The sequence below is a fragment of the Tribolium castaneum genome, chromosome 9 (genome assembly GCF_031307605.1).
Source record: "Tribolium castaneum strain GA2 chromosome 9, icTriCast1.1, whole genome shotgun sequence".
In the NCBI taxonomy this organism is placed as follows: Eukaryota; Metazoa; Arthropoda; class Insecta; order Coleoptera; family Tenebrionidae; genus Tribolium; species Tribolium castaneum.
The window spans coordinates 4,574,907-4,602,865 of NC_087402.1; the positions used below are offsets into that span (position 1 = coordinate 4,574,907).

At 35.9% G+C, this 27,959-nt stretch overlaps 2 protein-coding genes across 2 annotated transcripts; one reads left to right on the plus strand and one right to left on the minus strand.

The window, feature by feature from the left end:
* Positions 1-4,247: 4,247 nt before the first annotated feature.
* On the plus strand, positions 4,248-5,683 carry LOC662507 (fork head domain transcription factor slp2). Its single transcript, XM_968598.5, has 2 exons — positions 4,248-4,559; positions 5,061-5,683. Exons 1-2 carry the CDS (start codon positions 4,256-4,258, stop codon positions 5,645-5,647), a joined length of 891 nt encoding a protein of 296 aa, XP_973691.3. The 5' UTR covers positions 4,248-4,255; the 3' UTR covers positions 5,648-5,683.
* Positions 5,684-19,334: 13,651 nt separating this feature from the next.
* Positions 19,335-27,918, minus strand: LOC662572 (uncharacterized). The gene is made up of 11 exons (XM_015979567.2): positions 27,735-27,918; positions 27,035-27,689; positions 26,406-26,991; positions 24,328-24,465; positions 23,673-24,281; positions 23,216-23,492; positions 23,011-23,161; positions 20,654-20,885; positions 20,293-20,607; positions 19,914-20,240; positions 19,335-19,869 (listed from the first exon to the last, which is right to left on the minus strand). Exons 1-11 carry the CDS (start codon positions 27,856-27,858, stop codon positions 19,438-19,440), a joined length of 3,846 nt encoding a protein of 1,281 aa, XP_015835053.2. The 5' UTR covers positions 27,859-27,918; the 3' UTR covers positions 19,335-19,437.
* Between the last annotated feature and the right edge of the window lie 41 nt (positions 27,919-27,959).

The window sequence follows — 27,959 nt, forward strand, 5'->3', positions numbered from 1 at the left end:
ACAATTTACTACCGTTCTTGTGCTGGATCCCGGATTTTCCATACGCCACTGAAGTGTTATTTCTATCACAATTTATGCTTTTAATGGAACTACTGTATTACGTTATGGCCACAGACGGGTTCTACCTTTTGGTTTGTATGGACATACACATACAATTTGAAATGATGCAGGAAATGTTAAAAACTATTCAATTTGACGTTATTTCCGAGAAAGAAAGTTGGGAGAAATTGACTGAGTTGGCAAAGCACCACAACAGAATGTTGAAGTCACTAGTCCAAACATTATAAAAATTATAGAAGATTAAACAAGAACTGATTTCAGGCTTCACCAAAAACTGAATCAAGTGTTTTCGAAATATTATGTGGTGCAATATTTTATGACGGTTGCTGCAATGACGGTTCAAACATACACCTTGAAGTACAGGTAGTGAAAAAAGTATTTGGATTTTTCAAATATTATTTAATTTTTTGTCCAGGATGGTCAACATTCAAACAGCACTAAAAAGCATAATGTACACATTTTCACTCATGTTTCAAAGCGCTTATTACTTATTCCCCGCCAGTAATATAGAAATCGAGGTAAGTTTTATTTAAGATTTAAAAGAACGGTTATTATTTTTGCAAAGGCAGAGAACTTTTCAACAGAAATTTATTTTCTAAACTGGCAAGACCACGAAGATGTGAAAATTAGAAAGCACATTCTTTTCATGCTCATGAAGTCTCAAGAAAATTTGGAGTTGATGGGCGAAGGTATGGTGCACATAAACCGCAATGAGTATCTTCTGGTGAGTTAAAAATTAGTGGAAAAGAATGCATTTGTTGTTCCAGATGTTTCGTCTCGCATTCACAATTGCTACGCTTTTGGACGGTTTAAATCAATTATAACTCGAAGTTGTATCACTTTTTAGAAAAAATTAAACTCACCGAACATTTCTCCTTGTTCTTTCAATTATTCCAACTTTTAATTTCGTAATTATAACTTAGAGTTTTGTTCGAACAAAATCGTGGGTAAGTGATTAAAAATGTAACAAGCCGCGTTCAAAATATTTTCATATGGGGGGAAAAACAAAAGTCATTTTCGTCGAAATTTTATTTATTTTGCTTCCGACTGCTTCATTCTGTTTATTTTTCCTAGCGCTTTCGTTCCAACGTTTCGTGGAAACTCATCTTTGACTAGGAAATAAAAAACGATTTTTCTAATCTCTTAATCAGATACGAGGAAAATTACGATCGGACTTGCACGCACTGGTTTTGACCCTGTTTCAAGTGTGCATCCGATGCAAGCCTTCATAACAAATTCCTGATCGAGTCCAGATGTTTCCTTCCAAAGAAAAAATCGACCCACTTTTTAGCAAAACTTTCAGAACTTTAAACTACACGCACTAATTGCCCCATCAATTAATCAACTCATTTCTGATTAGCTTTAAAAGGTAGGGACCCCAATTAATTCCACACAATGTCGTCGAAAAACTATTTAAGTTTTCCGACTGGTTTCTTACTAGGGACCGGTCTGCTCCCCGAGAGCAAATTTTCACGAAAAATTGTCTCGATCGGGGTTTTCACCCCAATGACACTGTTCCTTGTTTACCTGATTGTGAAAAAGGCCAGGAATGGGGAAAATAAGGATGTGTTACTTTGGGCCGAATTATTCGAATCCCTGACTACTTGTGCCCACGTACTTAGCCACATTTATTCAAACAAAAATTTAAACAATTCTTACAGATTTTGTCACGAAAATACGTTATGTACGTCCATGGCGGTTTAATATCACAAATAATCAAAGAACGTGGTTGTTATTTCTGGAACTACGACATTTTTGGACCGAAATTTGGGCAAACCCTTGAGCGAAAAATGAACATTTGCACCAAAATTGTCAAAATCGTTGTTTCAGGAGGTGTGGTGACTATTGTCCTGTTTTGCCTGACTACAGTTTTCGACAAGTCTAAAGTAGTGCCTTTGGTGTGTTGGACACCAGAGGACAGCCTCCAAACCGGCATAATTTACGCAATGGAAGTGCTAATTATGTTTGAAATAATGTGGGCCCTTCTCTCCATTGATTGTTTCTACCTCCTCATTTGTACCGACCTCAGGATTCAATTTATCCTCCTCCAGAGGATGATTAAATCGATTAAGTTTGGCTCAAACCACGATGAGAAAAGCTTTGCCAAAATGGTACACTGCACCCAACACCACAAATTCCTCCTACAGTCAGTAGCTCCCCTTCAAAGTTAAATAATCCTGAAAAAAATTTCAGCTTTCATGCTAAACTCAACACGATTTTTTCGTCATATTTCATCGTTTTGTATTTGGTAACCGTGGCTTGTGCCTCCATGCACACTTACATAATCCTGTTCAAGCAAGTCGCAAATTTGGATATTTCAGACTGGCTGAAAGTTCGTTTCAGGTCTCCGGGTTTCGGCGATTCGATCAAAAGTGCGTGTTACTTGAGTGGAATGTTGTTTCAAGTCGGTTTATATTTTGTTATTACCAGTAATGTTGAAATTGAGGTTGGTCGGTTATTGAGCGGTTTTTATTGGTTCAAAGGCTGAAAATCTTTCAGTTGAAATATACAACTTGAATTGGGAGAACACCGGAAGTGTGAAAATCCGGAAACACGTTCTTTTCATGTTGATGAAGTCGCAGGAGGAGTTGAGTGTGACGGGGGGAGGGATGTTGCATGTTAAGAGGAACGAATACGTTGGAGTAATTTTGTATTGATTGAAATTTCTGATTTTTCCGATTTGTTTCAGTTGGTACGTCTGGCTTACACAATTGCGACGATTCTTGGAGGCATGACCTAAATCATGCCCATTTTTTTAAATAGATTAGTTGAGCAAAATTAATTTTGGTGTTTTTTCTCGAGTTGGAGTGTAATTTCGTCTGAGCGGAAACGTGTACCATTTGCTTATCTATTTACGTTTTCAAAGGAATTAAAATATTTATTGATAGTAGGAAACATCTTTGATGGTTTCTTGTTCTACACAAGTGTTTATAGTGTGCCAAAATAACCCCGCTTTACGCTTCAAACGCGCACTTGTTTATTTACCAAAGATAAAAGACTTAATCGGTGCTTTTAAGTAATCAAACATGCCATCCTTCATCTTTATATCGAAAAATGTCTCAAGTTCTTCGACTCTGAAGATAAAGTAATTGACAGCAACGGCGGCGGCTGATCCTATCTTCAAACGAGGCTCATCGATGATTCTCCTAATTCATATAAATATTTTCGCTTTTCGGTGATTTTAATTAAGCCCGTTTCAAAGGATTAACATCTGTCTCGGAAAACTATTAATTTGGAGCTTTCGCACTCAAACTTTAGGCTAAGTTATTGCAATCGGACAAATGCTGGATCATTTAAATTTAAATTAGTCTGGTCGCTTGACTCGTTTCATCTTTCGGATGTTGGACCCTCTGGAATTGTCACAGCCACAAGCTGAACCTGTCGAGGTGTTTGGAACTCGTTTGATACAAATTAAAAAACTATACCTGAGTTCTCTTGCGTCTTGTATTTTTTATGTATGTTTAAAAATTAAAAAAATTCAAGTTCCAGGTTAGCTTTAGTCTTGGGTAGGTACTTGAAGAAATAATAATAACTTCTTTGATCAAAATAAAAAAATAAAAAAAGGTCTTTATTTTGAACAAATACTAACAGAAGTTGTTATTTTTTATAAAATGTGAGGTGTAAAAATATAGAGCCAGTTAACAGCTTTGTTAAAATTTAATTTGGAATGGAATGGTCCAATAAAATTTGTTCAGTTTGGTCACGTGATCAGTTAATCACGCATTTAATTGCGGATTAAATTATTGACGCTTCTGTAGACCGGTCCTAGATTTAAAATACCTAATACCTATTTTATTTAATTAAGCAATTCAGAATACAAATCCAATTTAATAATGTGACTGATAAGTAGGTACACCTTGATCCCAATCAGTTTAATTCTCAGTTAAATCATTAATTTGTTTATGTAATTTTTTATGTTCTATTTACTACAATAATAAAAATATTTGTGTTTTTGCAAAAGTTTCTTTTGTGCCCCCAACCGTCCCCGCCTCTCCCGCCGCCCCCTGCCGGTTTGTTCAAAAACAGTAAAATTATTTTGGTAAACATCTGCTGGAGTAACCACACCCAGACCTATTGGCAATACACACCGTAGGCCGGCCAACAGGTCTCTCTCATCTTCCCACCATTGGTCAGGAAACGGCACAAAACACCGAAGAGGCGTAGCCCCAACTTTATATAAGCCCACCCTGAATAAATGAAGAACACAGTTACGAAGGATTATGGCAGTGTCGACACATCTGCACTTTACAATCCTTGTTCAGCACTTAACAACAATGTAAATATAAATATGGTGGTGTTTATTAAACCCGACCCGAAACTTGTTCTTGTTATGGCACAAAAACACAAATCCTTCACAATTAACTCGATTTTGGCCGGAAGTGAAGTGAAGGACGAGGACAGTGAGAGTGATAGCGATTTGGATGTGACTGGGGATGACACCCCACCGCTGGACTGCTCCCAGAAGGCGGCAGAGAGCAAAGAAACCGAAGGGAATGGAGGTGAGTCGAAATTTTCATTATTCACGAGTTTGGACGTAGTTTTAGAACGATGAGTTGAAAATATTTGGACGGAGGGCTTTTAAAAAGAGAATATTTATCTATTATTCAGTGTTTAATTCTTATCCCGTTTCGAGGTTTATTTTTAGACGGAAGTATCGACCATTGAGAAAATCTGAAGCATGAATTAAATAACTTGGAAACTTATTACGAATAATTCATATTTCTTCTTGCCATAAAAAATAGAAAATGTTTACGCTTCTTTATGGTTACGGACAGGTGCTTTTAAAATTCCGTGAATATAAATCAATTTTTTAAATATTTCTTGTCATGAAGAATTCCAAAAATTTCTCAGTCGCTAATCGAGGAAATAACTCAGCCATTCCCATTAAAATTCTCTCGATTCCGTGCCTCCAATAAATTTAATTAAAACCCGTCAACAAGTAGTCTCATGCGTGGGTGTAATGATTAATAACTCTCCTACCTACGGTTTTTTGATTCTAGAAAAAAGCAGCAAACCCACCGAAAAGCCCCCGTACAGTTACAACGCCCTTATCATGATGGCGATTCGGAACAGTCCCGAAAAACGCCTCACTTTGAACGGAATCTACGAATACATAATCCGGAATTTTCCCTACTACAAGGAGAACAAGCAAGGATGGCAGAACTCGATTAGACACAACCTCAGTCTGAACAAATGCTTTGTGAAGGTCCCCCGTCATTACGACGATCCCGGGAAAGGGAATTACTGGATGCTGGACCCTTCAGCCGAGGATGTGTTTATAGGGACCAGCACTGGGAAGCTTCGCCGGCGGTCAAGCGCAGCCTCCAGGACACGACTAGCTGCGTTCAAACGCACGATAGCCCTGGGGGGCTTTTACCCGCCTTTTACCCCCTTCGGGCACTTGTACCCGATGCTCTACCAACGGTACCCATACCCAGGACCCAGTTTTCTGCGACCTGGGATGTTCGAAATGTACGGAAACTTGCGCCTAGCCCCCCAGTGCCCCCTCCAGATCCCGCTCCCAGTGGTCCCGAGGGAGGAAGAAGGACTCCTCAAACCTGTCACTGTGATAACTAAAAATAATTGATTGTACAAACTGTAAATAAAGTTGTAAATGTCGAAAGTTGTCTTATTAATTATGGAAAAAGCTCGATATTGGATGGGCGACTCCGATTAATCGATTTCGGCCTTGGGATGGAAAAAAACCAGTCAATTGAAAATTTAAATCCAATTTTGTTGTATGAAAATATGTCACTAATTAAAAGGTTTAGAGGCGATTAGCGTGATTAATAATTTATTACGAGATAAAAAACTTGTAAGTGGTGTTTGTGTTGAGGATATTGTCTCAATCCGGTTCAACTTTCTAATTTTGTGCGTCACGCTTGCGCTAGATATTTTACGGTTTGGGGACACGAAAAAATTTGCATCTTTGATGGGTGCCGTCAGATAATCGAAGAAACAATTTCGTGTGCCGCTATCTGATGACATTTGTCTCGGAATCCGGGCCCCGTTTGATGGATAGCCCCTCCGACTGTCAGCGGCATTTAATGGCTGATAATGACGGCCGGTAGATGCACAAAAATGCGCAGAGATCGATGAGCTCTCGCTCTCCATTTGAAGTTATCTCATCCATCTTCGGCACCACATTCTCGATCCTATCACAGAACACGCCACTCTACAAAACTGTATCACAACAAACAAAAATTTTGTGATGTCGTATAATTTGCGCCCGTCAATATTTAATAATAGTGGCGGAGAAAAAACCGGGCCGCGCTTGACTCGCTGATAGGTGAAAAGGGTCACAGAGGATTAAAATGAAAAATCATTAATAAAAAATTCAACATGTAAGAAACGTACATCTGGCGGCTTCTTTGACTGTCACTCAATTGTTAAAAGATCCATATAAATAGTTACCTGGTCGACTGGAAAAGATGTGTGTTGGATAGGGACGTCTCGCTCCGACACGTTCCACAATTGGGAGAAACAAAGAGGCAATGAGACGATTTTTGAAACGATTTACATCTACAGATCTCCGATCGAATGATCATTTGACAGCGAGATAAGACGATATGGAAGATACTTTGTACACTTTGGATATTCCCGAGTTGACAAACAATCAAGACGAGCGTTAGTAGTCTTAACGGCAATTAGGGATTATTAGCATGTGACAAGTGAGCTAGTCTGACGAGAAGAGAATTTTATTTTCCATAACCAGTCCATAAACGCATACAAAGTGACTCGACAAAATGTCAAGATGCAATTATTACAAAAAATACTCCTCTCCTTTAATGTGGCCACCTGCTCATTGAAAAAATCATTGATTACAGTCTACAGAAAGTTAAATGATTCGGAGAAATACAAGTTAAAAGCCAAATAACGCTAAAAGCTTCACATGCGGTAGAAAACAGCATCCTGTTAAAAAACTTAAACATTACTAGTAACAACTCATTTCGGCAAGAAGGATATACAGCCACCCAAAATGAAAATGACGCGTCCATAGAAAAGTTCAAAAGCTTTGTTTATCATCTCTTGAAATAATTGAGGATTTTTTTTGGAAATGGTTGGTTGGGACAAATGACAAATAAAATAATTATTTTCAAATTTGGTCCGATGTTTTCTTTGACAAAAGGCCAAAAAAATATATACTCTGTATATATTTGATTAATTCTTAATTTGTCGTGGTATAATAAATAAATAACACAGTAAAAAAGATTCTTGTTTCATTTTATTTATTCTGACAATTCTTAATAATACATAAAAATTGAAAAATGTAATTTTTGAGTTTTGGTTCAATTAATTAATTAATTTTCAGCTTGGTTTTACAAAAAACTAAAAAACGTGATGAAAAATGTTAAAATCACACCTTTTCTGACTAAACTGTCAGAAATTGTCAGTTTCCAGCTTATTCATGACGAAGATTGGCTCAAAAACAAAGATCGAGTGGAATAGGCAAACAAAATGCGTGTTTATAAAGAAAAAAACAAATCACTTCTTTTTTTTTTACACAAAAAAATAATGCCAATTAAACCAAAATACTTTTATTGCATGAAATACTAACAATTTAGTTCTCGAATCCATCTTAAAACCAGCTTGCGATAATCGGCCAATACATTCGCTTTGAAATTTTTTGTCTATGCATTATCTTTGCCTTTTTATTGGTTGAGCGCATTGAAAGGCCATGACTCAGATTGGCTTTCGGGCTGACTCCACCCAATTGAATTCAAGTAATTTAAACACAAACAGAAATATTTTGCAATTTTAGTTTTATTGACTTGAATGTCTCCTTTCCATGAAACCAGGTTTATTTCTTTGTTTCACTGATTACGATCGTTTTTATGAAAAGAATAATATGTAGTTATTAACAGATAAGAAATCTAATGCAATTTATTCTAAAAATAATGGAATTTTTGTCTTATTAACGTGCTAAAAAGTTAGGGAAAAATATTATTTTTGGTCTAATTTCTCTTTTCGGTTTAACGAAAAGGTCAAATAAATATTTTTTAGTTTCTTTCCAAATTTATTTAAGCCATAGTAATAATAAGAAAAGCCTTCATTAGAGACAAAATGTGAGAGGAAGAAATCTAGCTTATTCAATTGATGCAAAATAAATTGTAATGTGAGATTAAAAATTGCGGTATAATAAACAAATACAGCGAAACATTTTATTTTGTTTAGGATACCAGTTGGAATTAATGAACAAAACTAATAATTATGCATCAAAAAAATCAAGAGGAACTGAATAATATTTTTTTGAGAGTTTTAGTTTTTGTAGTTTTTTAGCTTAGTTTATTAAGGTAATAATTTTAAAAACGTGATTAAAATCCTGGAAAAAGTTAAAATAACACATTTTTCGACCAAATTTTGACATTTTTGAGCCTATTTTTGACAAAATTTTGCTCAAAAACAAACAAAATCAAGTGAAATGTGCAAGCGAACTGAATTTAGTAAAACTCGAAAAACTGTACGTAATGTCTTAAGAAGCTAGTCTAAATAAATGTTGTATTAAAAAACAAGTGCTTCTCAAAAGCTAATGGCGTACTCGAAAATAAAGAATAATTATTATTACGTTAAAATCATAATAAAAATATATGCAATTAAGACCTTTAAAGAATCAGAAAGTTGTACCTACTCATGCCTTGATTCTAATAAATGTTTAAGGTGTAGTAAGATAACTTTTTAATCGAAGAAAATCTTGCTGACATTTTCTATTTAGTTGGGTTTCAGTAAACGAGGTGTAATTTTTAATAGACCGAAGTGGCGGCTTCTTTAAATTTACAAAGAAATAAATCTTCCTGTGAGCGTTTTTGAAATGTAAATTTGTAATCATTTGCATTGAGTTTTTTGTTCATCTATCCGTTTAGATGAGTTAAGATTAGACTTACACCGCGTAATTACATGTTGTACAAGTATTAATGTAGCTGTTATTTAGAGATAACATTAATTGCCATAAGCTAATAATAATTAATAAACATGTTCAGCGTCGGGTAAATTAAACTTGTGCGGATTTATGGAATGTTGTCAAGTCATCCTTAAAAATTTCCTGTTTGAATGCTTGAATTTTGGGCCCACGTGAAAGGTGTTGATGTGTCCCGCGATTCCCTATTTCGGTTTCTCCTATCGGCTCTCTTTGTGTCACTAATAAAGTCGTTGTTTAGCTGGGCGGCTGTCTCTCTCTTTGAGTGCCCATTCACTGTAAGCAGATAATTGTAATTTATCGGCCGACCTGACTCCGGTTCTCACCCATACGAGGTGCCCACAACAACTTCATCTCGGCTTTCGGACGGCTTCATCCATCACACGCCGGAAAGCTGTCTTTTTCTCCCCGGCTTTAAAGTCCCCGTTTACTGACTAACGCCGTCCGATTATGATTTAGCGTATAAAAATACGCGGCTACATTAAGCGGCGTGTTTTCTTTTTTCTCGTAAATAAAGTTGTAGTTGCAGCTTTTAACCGATCGCTGATCTCTTTATATATTATCTCTGAATCTGGCCGGGTGTCATGTTTGAGGCGAGCCCTCGCCTCTCCCCCCACGATGATGATGCATGCTCGTTTTCACCCTTCAACTACTAATTAACTTAAACGGAGAGACTCCCACGCGTTTGTTTACGGTTTATTCTCAAATTAATTGCCGTGTTGAGAAGCCAGACATTGGATACTACAAACAATCAGACAGAAGCCTCTACAACTATTCACATCGCCTAATTGAGATTAATGTTTTTCACATTACTTGCACATTTGACCACAAATCACGGCAACCATTTCGGTTGTTGAATTTTTTTCTTACTAAGTCTAACCGATATCAAATTATTTAAACTTTTTTTGAAAATTTTGAAATTCGATAAAAAATGTTGACCACTAGAAAGGTACCTTGGTCTATCACGACTGAGAAAAATACGTAGATAATCAACCCTCAACATTTTAAGTCCCGTTTCTGAAACTTTAAACCCCCAAATCACTTTTTCTATGTAAATAAAGTAAAAAAAAAATAAAATTTTGTATGGACACCTCCGAATAACGAACACCTCTTCAAAACGGACATTTTTGTAGGAACGTAACAAAAGCATTGGAAAATAATATTTAAAAAACTCTCTACAACGGACGCTCTGTATAGCGGACACGAACAAAAAAGTCCCTAATTGTGGTGTAAAGAATAGACATTTGTTTCAAAGACAAAAATGCAGAAATAATGAGATGACATTTATGCCTTTGAAAATTATGACCAGAAAAAATTATTAATTATTTCTTTATTATTTATTATATATTTATCATTTATTAGTTATTTAGGGTAGGAAGTAATTAAAATTTATATTTTTCGCGACGTTTCGATTTTTATTAAATCTTCATCAAACTTCAATAATCATACGTCGTGCTTGAAATTGACATGGCACTTGTAGAAATACCTAAATAAAAAATTTCATTCCAAAAATCGGTCAAAAACTCCGGTAAAAACGGCGATACAAAGATTTTTGAAGATGACTGTGATAAAGAGAAAACTTAGCATATAATTACAGTAAACTCATGCTGTCTGAATATTTTGAAAATTTAAAGAATATTTCGAATATTTTTTAAAAATAGCTAAAACTATGTGTCATATAATTTTTTTTATAAAAAACAAGTTTTCTAAAATTAACTAGAGAAAAATTGAGGATTTGAAGTAAAAATCTGTTTATTTCCTTTCTTAATAACTTCATTTTTATTTTGAACATAAGAATAAAAATTTAATAAAAGTATGCTTACCTATACAGTCACGAATCTTACAGATATCAACATGGTCAAAAAATTGAAGGAATTAAACGCTAAACCTGAAGCTATATAAAACATAGTTAATTCATGTAACATACATATTTACTCCTGATAAAAATTTGAATATTTCGTGAGTAGTTTATAGAATAATGCTTCAAATTATTTAAAATTATCCACCTCTCATTAGCGGACATCTCTACACAACGGACAATTAAAAATTTTTCAGCGGTGCCCGTTGTTAAGAGGTTTTACTGTATTAACATTGTGTTCAACAGTTTTCAAGATATGATGTAATTTTGTAGATATTGATGGAATAAATAAAGGTATACACATCTATATCTGTTTTCACACGAAAATATTTTCCATTGAATTCTTATATTTATGAAAAAATAAAATATTTCATTTGTAAAATATAACTATAGGTACTTATTAAAATTTTCCAAACGTACGATAACTTTAAAATTTAAAAATTAGTTAACCAATAGAGATCCAATCGTTCTCTTTTAATGTCTAACAATAATTTCAAAATATTTAAAAATTGCAGAAGCAGAGATAGATTTTGGCTTAATTTCATTGACTATTTATTGTGAATTCAAATAAATTGCAACCGGAAATGTGTGTTTTTAGTTGAATTATTTTTGTTACATTGTGAATAAAATTTTGAAAGTTTTAATTTGCTTTATCATGTCACCGCCGCTGCGAGCCTCTTTTGCGCTGTATCTGCGAACCTGTCGCGAAATTGCAATAACAATGTGAGGTGTCTTGTTCCTCCATAAAATTTGGTAACGGTTCGAATGCGATATCCTTTCGCTGCTGCGGCGGCGGCACTTCTTTACGTCTTAAATAACATCTGAAGTATAGGCACAATACAAGCCTAATAGCTCGGCCATTGATACAGAATAAAACGGATCAGATAAAAGGCCAACCCGACTCTCTACAATTAATAGAATTTGATATACACGTCGATAAAGTTCATCCGATACATCGACAATAAATCCGCTCGTTTTTTTTCACTCTTTTCACCCTTCAAATATTTCAACAATAAACCACCAAGCAACGAGATTCGCTTCCAATTATGATTCCCTTCGAATTTATTATTTAAACTCGCAATAACATTAATTGAGTGCGAATCGAACTTTGCATTCGGAAAGATTTGCTTTTATTTCCAACATTTGTATAAAACGCTGCGTGGAATTGACACTCCAATCTTGATACCCTACAGTTCTCAAACAATCGCTCCGGCCTTCTGGTCTAGTTGGCTCTGGCTAGTTGGGGGTTTTTTGTGTTGTATGGCTAGAGTTGTTGGTGAAATTTTGACAGGTTTGCCACGACCAGCTGTAAAAATTTAACATGGTTTTGTAATTCCGCGGAAATTTGAACATTTTGATGGTCGTGGGTTTCCAGCAGGGGTCTGTTGGTTCCCAGCAGGCGGGTGCGATGTAGAGACATGTTAACACCATATTAATATGCACCAAACACGATACAATCGTCCTCTGACCGCACCGTCGGAATTCTTCGTTTCTCTTCACGGCTTGAAAATACCCCTCAGAGTTTCGTCCCCGCTACATGTTATTATTCTAATTACACTGCAAATAAACTCTACGGATGATATCGTGTTAATAATTAAACGAAGATGTTTAATTCAAAATGACGATCGTGTTGTAGTATACTTGTTACCGAGTTGTTGCGGTCAGAGGCCAATAATCAGCTGCTGAAATATTTATACGCTGGTCGACGGCAACTAGCCGCTTGGCATCTGCCGGCTCTCACAGCATAAAGCACACAAACACGGAACTTTTACATAATCTACTACAAACAAAGGGCTCGAAACCTATTAGCGATTTATAAGGGTCGACGAGCGGCATCCACGATTACACGAAAATTTGGAGCCTTCAAAGCACAAATCTTACGACAAATTCAGAAAACTCAACTTAAAAAATTATACTGCAAGATAGGCGAGGCTACGGCTGTAGAAATTCTGGCTAGTGAGGGTTTCTCACCTCTATTTGAAAAATTGAAAATATCGAAGCAACTAACAAAAGTTACTGGTAACAAAAAATAGCTCATACATTTCATTTTTTCAGCACTTTTGAAATTATTTCAATCACTGTAAAGATTTAGAATTTTCTGCTTTATTTTGGCAAAATAATATTAAAAATCAACAAAAACGAAGTTATTTCTGAAATAACTCCCAATGGACACCCCTAGGCCGAAACACTATACAGTACAGTCACGAACAAAAAAAATGACACCCCTGTCAACTGGGCTTGATAGAAAAAGCACACATTTACCGTATCATTACGAAAAGATTTGTGGCTGCGGTTCTAGGGGTGTCATTCTTTTTGATCGTGACTGTACCTACACCTATCACGTAGGTACAAGAATTCTCTACTATGTAACCTTTTTACGCATGTAAATACAGATTTACTTTTAAATTCAAATATAAATTTTTTTTCGTTCGATTATTAAAACTGATTAGTTGCCAAGATTCTTTTATTTAATCTTAAGTTTGAAACATAATAATAATATATAATAATAATAATAATAATAATAATAATAATAATAATAATAATAATAATAATAATAATAATAATAATAATAATAATAATAATAATAATAATAATAATAATAATAATAATAATAATAATAATAATAATAATAATAATAATAATAATAATAATAATAATAATAATAATAATAATAATAATAATAATAATAATAATAAATATTTGCATCATAAACGCTGAACAAATTGTTGTTATTTCTGATATTTACTTAGACACTACTAAAAATCTACTATTTACATTTAACACTTGATACTGCGTGTAATTTTTAAATAATTAATTAAACCAAAACAGTTTTTTTTATTCTTTAAATGAAAAAAGTTTATACTAAATTTTAGAAAAATGTTAAAAAAAACTGACAATACTCGTCAATAATTGCAACTGCATTGGACAGCTAGAATTGTTTGTAGGTATCTAAGAAAATTTCAGAAATAACCTCTGTTATAAATTACGAAATTAAGAGCACTCACAACAGATAAAATTTTTGATACGTACCTGATACTTGAAAAAAAAAATACAGAAAAGCTAAGATCGACAGAATTAAATGATGAGTTTTAAACAAAATAGTTTTAAACTTGGGTTTTTCATGAAAAATCCAGAAAAATCAATTCAGAAATGTGTCAATAAAAACACTTTAAAAGAGGCTAACTATACAAAACAACACTGACTTTTAAAACTTTTTTTTAAGATACCTACATAAAAAATACATTAAATTATCCCTTATTTCAAATACAGGATAAAATGCCAATTTATTTTTAATAAATAGATTATTCAGAGTGGGACAAAAGTGTGGGATCAAGCGTTTAGTGTCTAAACTACGTACCTTACAAAAAAACTAATTAGTACAACATCAACTAGTTGTGATAATTTTTCAAGATTCTTTTTTCGAAATTTTTTGAATTATTAATTTTTTTCCAAGTAGCATCCTTTTATTGTATTTTTTTTTGTAAAAGATTATGCTGTAAAATTAACTTTTAACTTAAAAATATTGTTTTTAAACCAGTTTTTTTTAATAAATTATTAAAATTGCGGTTCAAACTCATTACGAAGATTTCTTGAACTTGTCGGAATTGGTTGTATTTAGGGATGTTCATATTTGCGAAAAATTTTATTAATAACATAATAATATTACTCGAATAAAATGTAAAAAAAGACAAATGTCGTTGTGTTCTTTTGAAACCAAGAATTTTAAATCTTTGGAAAATATTTCATAGTAGTATCTCTCAAAAAATAAGTTCGAGTACCCAATGTAGATTTTTGGCAAACCCCGTTATTATGGACTAGAAATCTTCTTTCGTGTAACAATGACATTCTAATTGAACTTGTTATCTTCCTCCTAGACCTAATAATCCCGTCATTCACACCGGTACAAAAGTTTCCCGTCTTTTATGCAGAAATTTAAGTGTCCCGTCACCGTTTAAAAGCTTTGAAAAAATTTCCAAGCGTTAAGTGTGTCGCTTGCGTTTTCCAAGCCAGTGCCCACCTATGGTATTCCCTCATCAAAGTGACACTTGAGGTTCAGTCGTTCGGAATGAAAATTCGAATCGCGGTGACCGTTTTAATCCGATTACACTTGGAAAAATTTTCGCTCGAAGATGTTGCAACATTAGTAAAAACAAACTTGGGCATTGTTGGGGATTTTCGTGTGACAATGGCCGGTTGCGGTGTAAATTACAGGTCTGTGGTAACATGTCGACAGCTGAAAGCCGTCAGCGACCGGAAGGGGATTCATGTTCACGGTTTGCATTATATTAATCGTATTTATATGTCGAGAAGACGTCAAGGCGGCCATCATTGTACCGCACCTCACACCCGCCATTACTTCGCTGTTCTTTAATTAGAGTAAAAGCCATACAAAATTTAGGGACAAAGACTGGCAGGTGGATGTTTATTTTTTCTCGCACAATGGGAGATTTAATCAAATTATCGCGCGCATTATGGGAAATATCTTACAATGCTCGTTCAATCGATCACGACCATTATGCCAAGAAATATTTGTTCAATATTTATGAGCCGCTGACACATGACACATGTTCATTAATACAAAAGATAATTAAACTAATGCTAGTCTATGACCCTTCTAATCGCCTTTTGATGTTGTTAAAGATCGCGGGTATTGATAAAACAATTTGCTGTTTCTTGGTTTAGACATAATAAACTCGCTTTTTATCTGATTGTTTCTAATGGAAAAAACATGAGGAATTTTTCATTATCCCCACACTTGGAGCAAGTGTTGATGTTGTGAAATGGCTGGGCGTAAACAGAGCCGAGCACGCCCAGAGTGCGGTGGCAATGCCACTTTTACTGGCTGCTGCCGTCTTAATTACATCCTCACTGAAACAACTAACCGCAAAAATTCAGACCCCTGATGAGCGAAAATCTATTCATTTTAACAATTTTCCCACTTCTAGAACGAGCTATACGCTAAAGTTATAAACATTTACAAAAAAATAAGAAAACAATACAATGAAAAATAAAAAAATACTGTAAAATAACAAAATTTTTTTGTTCATAAAGTACAGAATATTCTAAATGATTCATGTAATGTCAGCCGATTCTTAAGACCCTAAAATTCAACACAAATCGCACTACTCAATTAATTTTAAACAAATTAAGTTGTAAACATGTTGAAAAAATCACAAAGACAATTCTAATTTGTGGAAAAATACTAAGGGCCGGTTTATAGAAAGCTCTAAAATTTAACAAGGCGAATAGACCAATCAAGTTGTTTCAATTTGGTCACGTGATTAGTTAATCACGCATTTAACTGCGAATTAAATTAATGACGCTTCATTAAATTTTAATTCGTTGTTAAAATTAACAACGCAACTGGACCAATGAAATTGGACCAATTTGGTCACGTGATTTAATCACGCATTTAATTGCAGATTAATTTAATAACCGGTTTTAGTATATTTTTTAATGCCAAATTATAAACAAACCCTAGATTCCCTAGAAGGTCACACTAAAAGGATAAAATAAAGCAAAATATAAGTGCCATTATCATGGCAAAAATGGCAATTAAATTTTTATCGCAATTGACTTGACATTTGTCAATGCATTTTAAATGGCAACTTAATTCGAATTAGTTTAATTTTGAATTAAATCTTAATTTCGCTTTCTGTAAACCGGCCCTAAAGGATTCATGCAATGCCAGCCGATGACGATACTTAAGAAGCATAAAATGCAACACAAATCGCACAATTCAACAAATATTAAACAAATAAAGTTGTAACCATGTTGAAAAAATTACAAAGACAGTTCTATTTTGTGGATAAAATACTAAGGGCCGGTTTATAGAAAGCTCTAAAATTTAACAAGGCGAATAGGCCAATCAAGTTGTTCCAATTTGGTCACGTGATTAGTTAATCACGCATTTAGCTGCGAATTTTAATTTCTTGTTAAAGATTAACAACGCAATTTCATTGGTCCAATTTGGTCACGTGATTGAATCACGCATTTAATTGCAGATTAATTTAGTGACCGGTCTTTAGTATATTTTTTAATGCAAAATTATAAACAAACCCTAGATTCCCTAGAAGGTCACGCTAAAAGAATAAAATAACAAAATATAAGTGCCATTATCATGGCAAAAATTTCGGTCGTTTTCCACTCCCTCGTCGAAATCTCGCCTCGCGGCCGCTGATAATTAAAGAAGAGGGTGTTTGTTAACACACGTGATAGTGTTGCCGTAATGATAGCATAGTCAGCTTACATGTCCATTGTGAGCGATGACTTTGCAGCCTCTTCACAATAGTGGATCACATCTTTGACACATCTTATTATATGGCGCTACCACTTTTACCGCCTCGACCTACTCATTACACCAGCACGCAATTCTCATTATCCCACCTAATGATCGTACTCGGAACTGGAATTCTTTAAAAAACCCAACGCACTAATCAAATATTTATACTCGTACAGGGTGTTGAGTTACGCCAATAATTGTCTCGGCTTACAAACAGTTCCGCTCCTATTCAGGCCACGATTCGTATTTTCAAAACGTTTTAAGCCTTTGAGACGGCACACCGCGTTAATATTGTCATTCGGGCATTAGAAGGAAATTTGAGAGGGGCTGCGGTGCCACAAAGCACTAAGAAGCCTCTAATCACGCGAACCGAACTTTTTTACCTCCATGGACGCAAATCGCGAAAATCGTTACCAATAAATGATTAAAGCACCGAAGTTGTCAAGTTGAAATGCATAATAACAAATAAGAACATCACTAAATGAAGAGCAATGTAATAACTACCATGAATAAATTATCGCACAAAGGGGCATCCATATGCTGCTCTCCCACGATCTCTACGCCTCTTTCATGGGGTTAATTTGTTTGCATGTTATGTTCCCGGTTTAGTAATAATACAACACTAAAATTGCCTTGTTGCTACTATACATAATACGCTACTACAGAAACAATTTCATATTTTATTAAAACCAACGTTTAACAAACTAAAATCACTCGTAATCAAAAAATCGATGTAATTTGATACGGTCACAGTTATTAGAGTCGGTATTTTTAGTATTCGCTTAAACAAACTTTTCAATATTTGAAAATATTTTTAAAACACTTCGCTGGAAAATGCGGCGCCCACTGGTGACGATCGTACTAACAGGAAATATAGCAATCTTCAGTCAAGTATACAAAAGGCACTTAGTAAGTCGTTTCTTTTCAGTCTAATTCAATTCAAATTAATACAAACTGTTAAATTTGTACGCAATATGTTAATAAATGCGATATCTATTCTCAAAAAATTGAAGGACTTTAACCGGACTCAAAAAAACCAAACTCCTGGACGCTTGGAGCCCTCTAGAGACGGAAATAAGAATTAGATGGTTAACTGTGAAGGACTGTTTTCGAGATTCGCATTTCTAACATTTTTTTCAAAAAATTTGCTCTACCATTAGCTAGAATCGAAAATTATACCATTTTTATGGCTTAGGAAGAAAAAGTTATTACTTTTCTAACATTTAGAGGTGACTAATGGACTTTAACAACTCGCTGAGACACCCTGTATATCAAATTTGGCGTAATAATTGCGTTTCTAATTTGTGGCTGAATATCGTGTTAAGCTAAAACGTTCGAAAAAGAGAAGAAATAATGTCCCGTTTGAACGCTTTAAGCTATGAAAAGAGCCAAAAATAACTATGGTGTTTTTGTAATCAGCGCCTTAATTAATTATTTAACCTAGACATAATCAATAAAAATTGTGTTTAATTTTTTCTAAAATCTTGATAAATTATGGAGTTGAGAAATTAAGTTTTATTTACTGACGCGTGTTGGAGGAAAATTTTTATATCGTTAAATGAAGGAAGTGATGGAAATAATACAACCAATATTTTTTTCAATAATTTTTATTTCGTTATAAATTTTATATAAATAAAAACCCCACCATAAACACCATAAAAAATACTGTAAAATAACAAAAAATATTTGTTTATAAGTGAGGTTTGCAAATCGCACTACTCAATTAATTTTAAACAAATTAAGTTGTAAACATATTGAAAAAATTGCAAAGACAATCCTACTTCGTGGAAAAAATACTAAGGGCCGGTTTATAGAAAGCTCTAAAATTTAACACGTTGTTAAAATTAACAAGGCAAATAGACCAATCAAGTTGTTTCAATTTGGTCACGTGATTAGTGAATCACGCATTTAACTGCGAATTAAATTAATGTCGCTTCATTAAATTTTAATTCGTTGTTAAAATTATCAACGCAAATGGACCAATGAAATTGCGCCAATTTGGTCACGTGATTTAATCACGCATTTAATTGCAGATTAATTTAATGACCTGTCTTTAGTATATTTTTTAATATTTTTTAATTTAATAAAAATTGTGTTTAATTTTTTCTAAAATCTTGATAAATTATGGAGTTGAGAAATTAAATTTTATTTACTGACGCGTGTTGGAGGAAAATTTTTATATAATTAAATCAGGGAAGTGATGGAAATAAAACAACCAATATTTTTTCAGTAATTTTTATTTCGTCATAAATTTTATATAAATAAAAACCCCACCATAAACACTTAAATCTCTACCCCTACAACACAATGGAAGAAGTGCCCTCACTTCAACCCGGCTATCGCCTTGGCAATGTGCCTCAGCGTGTGTTGAGGCACCGCCTCAACCAAAACCTTGTGAAACATCCCGTGCCCCACAAGCGCCGACATCAGCGCTTTGGCATGCCGTCGCGTCTCCAAACTCCCCTCCGTCAAGCCATTCGCGCCCACCAACAAAAACTTATCCCTGGTCTCCTTCGGGAACTGAAAAACCTTCTCGGCACCGAGCCTCATCGCCAAATCGCTCATAAGTCTCGTCGCCGCCCCTCTGACAACCCCGTTTTGGTGCGTGGACCCTTTGTTGGCAATCACAGCCACGGCCCTTGGCACCGACATGTTAAGGGCCATGGCGTCCAGGGCCGAGTTCGCGTCACTGCGCAGGAATTTGTTCGTGTCGGCGGTGCGGTGGAGGAGAGGCGTCGCCAATTCCTCCAACTCCTGAAGAAAAATTTAAAAATAGAAATAGAAATTATTTTAATTACCATTTCTAGGCCCTTTTTGCAGGAATTGAAAAGCTCGCTCGAGGCGTGACACGCACACCTGGCGACTTGCGACCGCAAATTTTTGATATTTCGGGCCAGAGTGATGCAAATCTGGTGCATTTGCGGCTCCAGGACGTCGGGGGTTGTGTGTGAGAGGCGGGTGAGGGAGTTTAAGCCCTGGATCACCGTCTCCCAGTCACAGCTCTCCATTTGGGCCAAAGCCTGGTTTAGGATTTCCTTCGGCCGGCTGATTGCCGGGGTTTTGGGCGATTTTCCCGTCCGTTTCAGGCTGGTGTTGCGCCGTGAGAGACGTCTTGGTGATTGACCCTAATGAAAATTTCACGAAATAAATACGGAAAATTCGTTTTAATTGCCTTACCGATAGTTTCTTGGGTGTGGTCTCGGTGGAGGCTACTGAACCCGGGAGTTGGGTTTTAATTGGGGTTTTTTCGGGGGATTTGTAAGGCACTAAGGGGAGTTCAAGTGGGGGTGCGGAGTTGTTCTTGCGTTGCGAAATTTCGGGTAAGCTGGATTTGAGTGAAGGTTCAGCCCGGGATTTGCTCCTAGGTTCGGAAAAGTGACGATTTTCGCTGAAATCGACGTCCTCCAACGAACTGAAACGTTTGATTTCTTGTTTGTCGACTTCGTCGAAAGACACTTCACGGACTTCGGCTGAACTTGCCGAGGATTGTCTCTGAAAAGAGTCAATAAAAAAAACTAGGGTTTAGCCACCAACTCACAATATCTTCAACTTCGTGAACTTCCGAATTTTCAGACTCCACTATCTGGAAGTTAGGTTCTTGCAAATTGTTATTTTCCTCTTCGGCTTCCTCCTCCTTCAAGTGGTGTTCCGCCGGTGGCGTGAAATACCCCGAGGATTCGGACCCTGAGGACGGGGGAGGAATTTGTTGGGTGAAACTTTGAGTAGAGTTCAACCGAATCGGGGTCAATTGGGGAGTTTCCAGCTTCGTTCTACAAGAAATAACAGCATTGGGTGTCAAGCCCTGGCCTTAAATCACTCACTGGGTGCCCTCTTCATACTTTATGGGCGTATCAACCGGTGCGATTTTTCTCTTAAAACAGTTACACCATGTCCATGACCAGCTCTGCTCTTGGAGGCCCCACGGATTGGCTTTTTTGTCACTTTTCCCAGTGAAAAACGCCGCGTTCGTGCACAACATTTCCCACTTGAAAGTGTTTCCCGACTAATTTTCCGGCCGCATTGATTGTCTTGACCACCTCTGCCCCTCCGCGTGGCCTCAAAGCAGACGGTCATAGGTCGATGGCAGAATGCGTCGTGTATCGATATCAAAGGGTGATAAGGGTCTGCAATGGGGTTAATTCCCGGAACTATTCCACGGTATGATTTCGCGGCGGAGTAACCGTTTTAAACGTATGCAGAAAACGATCGATTATTATTGTAATTAATGCGCTCCCACATACACGGGCTAGAAGGAAAATCGATTCAACGGTGCGTCGACAGTTCGATGGGTCCGTAAATGGGTTCAAGATGGGTGTAATTATGACGGGACATGCGAGCGAATCATCGCTGTGACCTTAATAGGTCGAGGTATGAGGGGCTGGATTATTAATTAGGGCAAGATGTTTGGGGAAATGGGGAATCGATAATTTATTAACATAATGCGGCGGGTTCCAGAAAATGGGTTTTGAGAACAAAGAACGCTGGATACGCGGAAAATGCATACGGCAATGAATTTTTCATTTAAGCCATCAATACGTGACAATTTCAAAATAAACTTAGCTAAATTAGGAAACAATAAGTTTAATGAACTTTTCAAAATAAAATTTTGAAAGGTACTTTAAAAATCATTCATCGATTTGTGGTACCTAAAATTTTTCAACTTAGGTAAAGGCTACATGGCAAATAAAAACCTAGTTAGAAATTCAAAATATCTAAATGATTTACTTTTATAAACTTTTATATTAACTTGCTTTGTTGTTTGTTTCATATTTTGCGAGTCAAATTTGAGCTATTTAGTTTATTTAATTAAAAAAATTAACATTTTTTAGACGGTAGGACTAACATAAACTAATATCTAAGTACAGTAAAACTGTAAGTAAAAGAGTTTTGTGAAATAGTGAAATTCTCGCTGTAAATATTTTAAGCTTTATTTTCAAATTTATCACAATTTTTTTATGTAGGTGCAAGGTGTGTTCTTTCCGTGTTCTTTCTCATTAACGAGTATTTAATTTTTTTAAGTTAAAAATTAAATTCTGATTATTAAATTTACATTAAAAATTGTTTACAAAATATTAACTACAACTTCTTATCTACTCTTCTTTCACCCGGTTTCTGACAAACGTATAAAAACTGCTGGACGGCAAATACCATGTATCTAAATATTTAAATTAATTTGATTTTGGTAAGTTCTAAATAAAATTTAAAAAACTGTTTGGCTTTTATTAAAAAAGCAAGACTAGTTACTTTTATATTCGCTTTTCTATAAGTAAAAAACATAAAATCTGTGAAAGACACTTTGCTATCTTCTCAAGAAAAAATGAAAACCTCTCAAGTTTGAGCTATGAAATTTGAACGCCAAGGTTTACCTATAATATGAATTTTGAAAACACACAGTTTATCTATTTTTTAAATTTTTTTAAGAAGTAGCATTGAAAAAGTCATATGAATGTAAAAAAAATTGATAAAAATCATCAAAAGCTCCGTAGAAAAATTCTCCATCTTTAGAACTAATAACGCATATTTAGTCGTAACGTAGTGCTTCAATATTGAAAATATGAAATGTTTGTAAGACCTGTCAGCTGATTTTATTCCTAATGACGCTGAATCGTAAAATATTAATCCCACAATAGTTTAAAATATGTATCTATTAAATTAACACGAATAAAGAAAAAATCAAAAATATGTTGAAACAGGAGGACCTCCTGCTATCAATTATGCAAGCTTTGTTAGCGTGTGATAACGTTGTTTTTGAAAAATACCAAGGGTGTAATAAAATTAAATGTCACGATTGTAATCCAACCTTGAAAAGTGCTCGGGTTTAAATTATGCAACTCATTACTAAATAAATAAAACCAAAGAAGTAAAAAGCATTTATTTCGTAAATCAACTCCCTACCTGTTTTTGATCGGTTCTTGAGCAACCACAGGCCCGCTAAAAGACTCTGAGGAGTGTCTATGCGTCCGAAATTTCAATTTCGTATCAGAGGATATTGGAACAGGAATCCCTGATCGAAAATCCTTCAACCAAAGACCACTTCGGGAAGAACCTACAATTAAACCAAAATTTACACTTTTTCTCAACTCAAGTTATAACTATGTACCGGTGGAAGTAGTTGACGATCTGCTACTTGACGAGTTATAACTTCCATTGTAAATTTGCTCCGAGGAAAAGCTCTTCCGGAACTGGTCACTTTGTCTGATAAATCTCTTCCCTTTATTATTATCACTGAAGCTATCTTGCCGGCTTGGCGGGGAGTTCGACCGCCCCCTGTCATAGTTCCGGTAATGCCGACCATTGACTTGCGAAGTGTCCCGCAGGACGTAGACAGGACACAGGATCCCGTTCTCAGTTTTTGGTACAGAATCGTTCACCTCCTCCTGAAAGCAAAAATTTTTGAGTTGTGGCAAAGTGGGGTCAAAAAACCGACAAAAAAGTCATTCAAAGACACAGCTTTCAACGCATACAGCCGACACAACAACATATTGTCTGCATTTGATCAATATTCCTGTACCCATTCGTGACATTGCATGTTTGACGTCACCAGGCAAAAAACCTACCATTTCGTGTCGTAAATTATGCTTCCAGTAATTCGACACTTTGATCGAATTCAGAGACGAGGTTTTGGTCAGATTTGGAACACCTCCACACAGCCATTCCAACTCCTCTTGCTCCCTCGGACTCGAGTATCTCACATTCCCGTTCAGGTCAACAGTTGGGAGTTGTCTCCGCGACAATCTCGTCCTTACAATAGTCAAAATGTGGTCCGAGTCGTCCAAGCCCTTGGACATATCATTAACAGCATCGAGAATCATCGTGTTCCCAGCCACTTGAGCCAAACTAGCCAAAGCTTCAAGCGCAGCTTGCCTGACTGCTCGCTTTGGATCCTTCATAGCGTCAAAAGCCATTGAAATTCCGCGATTTAAGTCGATTTCCGAGCTTGGGAAAGTCCGAGTTGCGGCAATGAGAGCTTGAAGGGCAGCTTCGCGATCTTTTGGTTCGACTTTTAGAGTCTCAAAGAATTTCCGGGGAGAGGTTCGTTGCATAAGGAGGAGGGAAAGTCGGACGCCTGGAGGTGGCGATATTCTTACTGAGTCGTTGACAAGTTGCGGATAGGTTTCTGTGAGAGTTTGGGGAGGGATTCGGCTAATGGTGAGGATTAGAGTTTCCTGAAAATTGAGTTGGTTTTTGAAAAAAATGGAAATTGGGACTGACCTGAGCGCGTGTTTGGAGGCGTGGTTGTTTTTCACACGAAAATAAACTTTCGAAAAGTTGGGATGTGACTGTGATTGGCGTGTTTTTACGCAGGAGTTGGTTGAGGTCGTCCAAAGCTCGACCCTTAATCCAAACGTCCTGAAAAATAACGTAGGGGAAGATACTTATAAAGCCTGTTCCGTCTTGTATTGAAAGTTCTAATAAAGATATTTATATGAAAGTTGGTACTCAGCCATAAACCGTTAATTTCTGCTCAATGAAAATATTTTTTACTGCGTTTTAGGATTAGTTGAGTTATTTTTAGAAAGTCTACATCAGCATTTCCCATACCTAAGTTCAGCCGTTTTTGAGATATTTAAGATTTTTTGAAAATTTCTGGATTTGCACTTGTCACTTAAAAAATCTGTAAGTCTCTTAGTTTTAGAAAGTTTGAAATTATATTTGGAGAATTTAAAGACAAAGCCTATATCTGTTCTCCAGTGTGTTCAAAATTAATAAGAAAAGTTAATAAATTCAAAAATTTTAAAGTTAAGTTTGGACAACTTCAAGTACCCATAACTTAATTTTTTAAAATGAGATGTCCCACTTTTTATTTTACCAGATGAAGGAGAATTTTTTCTGCATCGATCTATATTAGCATTCCCTACCTATTTGTGATAATTCTCAAGTTATGTTGTTTTTTTTTGACATTGTAGAAAATTTCTCACTAATCACAGCTATTTTTGCAAAATTTGCCATAAAAACATTTCTGATTAAACGAACGACAAACTCTGTTCAAAACTGTGTAGTCTGTCCTGTGAAAACCAAATAAATTCATTGAATGTTGCTTTAAAAAACTTTATTTTTCCACATTTTTTTTCTCGTTTCTGTAGCAGCCTATGAGAAAAGACTTATGCCTAATGAATTCTCAATCTTAACAAAAAGTTATTGTAACTTAAAAACTATTAAACATAAGTCCAGTAAAATCTCTCAACGACGGACACCAATAAGAAACCTATTTAATTGTCCCTTGTAGAGAGGTGTCCGCTAACGGGAGGTAGAAATTTTAAAATAGGTTTTGTTACGTTTCTACAAAAATGTCCGTTGTGAAGAGGTGACCCTTATTCGGAAGGTCCGTTAGGAGAGGTTTTACTGTATAAAAAATGCTAATACAGATTCTTCTGCATCGCAGAATTAAATTTAATGAAATAAAACTTATGGTATTTTATTTAAAAAATGATTTATAGGTGCTTGAAGTTCTGAAAACTTAACTTTAAACACTTGGGGTTTGTTATTTGTTGAAATTTGAAAACCCAAGAGGAAAGATTTAGGCTTCCTCTTTCAAATGAGCTAAAAAATATTTCCAAATTTAAAAAAATGGCAGAGTTATCGATTTCTAAACTGAAAGGTGCAAATCCAAAAAAAAGTTAAAACCCTAAATATTCCGTAAATGGCAAAATTTAGGTATAGAAAAAACTTATAAAACCCTCAAAATAACTCCAGTAATCCAAAAACGCATCAAAAAATATAGCTTTCTCTTTAAAAAAAGAAAGTTGATAGCAATTTCTGATATAACCGGAAGTGTCACCATTTTGAAAATATTTTTATTGTGCAGGAACTAAGAGATTATTATTGTACACAAATTTTCAGATGACTTTCGTAATTAGAACTACCAATACTTCTACTGTAGGGTATAGGTGGAACACCTGTATATTATTCATTGTCTTAAGTTTTTTTTAGTGCAATTAAAACTTCTACTTGTAATCTACTTGTCCTATCACCCTCTTTATTGTATGTCTCGATACGACTCTACGTTACGGTCTTGCACCAAGTCAACGCCCTTTTATCACCCCTTAATCACAGAAAAATGTGGAACAAAACCTAATATAATAATCGATGAACAATGACATTTGTAAAAAATTATTTCCAAATTGGCCTAAAATAGCTGATTAATTCACCAATACGGGGAAAATTCGGCACGCTATTACCCCCGAATGCAAATATTTGGCTAGTCGCTCGAAAATTATGTTAATTTATTCCGTTTCATATTTCTTTTGACCCAGTTATAGGTGTTTATACACGACACGCTGCTTACTTACCTTATGACTAAGATCACGAAGGATAATTTCCCAAGTGGACAAATTACCCGAATCCTGATTTTCTTTGTCGTGACAAATCTGAAAACTGGTAAATGTGTCATTACCCGATTCCGGGTTAGGCCTTTGTGGACTTCGAGTCAAGTTATGGAAAACTTCAATCTCCTCGTGGATGGGAATCGGGCTAAATTCGTCCTCGCCACGACTGTGACGCCTGACCTTTTCCTCGTTTTCCTTCTCTTTATTTTTCTTCGAGGGTAGTGGAATTTTGGAGTTTCGTCCAAGATCAGGCGCGGATTTGTACAATCTCCTCGCTTTGATTTTCTTCCGGGGAGTTGGCGGGTTCGATCCTGTGGTGATCCTCACCGGAATCATGCTTTTATGCCGCGTTTTGATAGCAGCGACGTTATCACTGACGGTGATTTTAATGCTTGTGGGCCGGTCGATGATCACAGAAGTGTGAACATCGTTGTCGTCACTTGACTGCTGGTTGGAGTCGCTCTCAGGAGTCCGCATCTTGACCACTTCGCCCCCGAAGTGCACCTTGCGGGGGCTGCGAGTGACCATCTCCAAGTCGCTTTCTGTGTGTCTATAACATTCGTTAAATTTGTTTACGATTATTTTTTTGTTACCTTCTTATTTCATTGCTTGAAGAATTTTCTTCCTCTTCCTCTTCATGTATCTTCATGGTGATGGCTGGACCCGTCTCGAGCGTAATCTCAGTCTCGAGAATCACATTCGGTTCAACCGCTTCCAAGTGAATGTTCTGTTGGTTACAAAGCTCCAAAAATTCGTTGAGTTTGTCCCCGATTAAGTTATTAAACCGCTCAGTTCCAAGCCTCGATCGTGTCTTAATCAAAGAACAAACTGAGGTTTCTTTAAGAAAATCCTGATTCGTGGCTTCGAATAACTGCCGAATCAGAAAAACCAAAGTGTCTTCATTAACCTGGCTTGAAAAATAGGGAATTGCCATTAGAAGTCCTTGCTTCAAGTGGCTATCGTCAGGCACTGCGGTCATCAATTTTTTTAGAACTTCGTTCGGGTACGGACTGTGTTTGAGATAGATTTTTAAGACGTCGATTGTGCTTTTCCGCACTGCTGGTGCGAGATGTGATAAGTTTACGATTAAATCCGGGAGGAGAAACTCCAAGTGTTTGTCTAGAAGATTCTGGTCGATCACTGGAATCAAATCAGCGAGGACTCTCAAGGCATGTTGGCGGACCTCGCGTTCGAGATTCCTCAGGCGGTCCCGCAGGACAATAAAAAGGACTTTCGGGTCTAAATCATCTAATTACCGGATTAGTTGTGATTTTTTCCAGAAGGGATTTTTACCTGGTAGACGTTTTGTGCGTAGGATTATTTCCCATAACCATGTGAGTGAAATAGAGCCATCGAGATTCGCCGAAGACACTCTTTCAATTAGGGGATCACCGGAAGTGCTTTTGTAGTCTATCATTTCGTTGGAGTCACTGACATGGTGGGTGGAAGATTGTGATACGGTCACGTTTCGCGCGGTTATGCTGAACAACCCCGTTACAAACATTATAACTTGAGGAA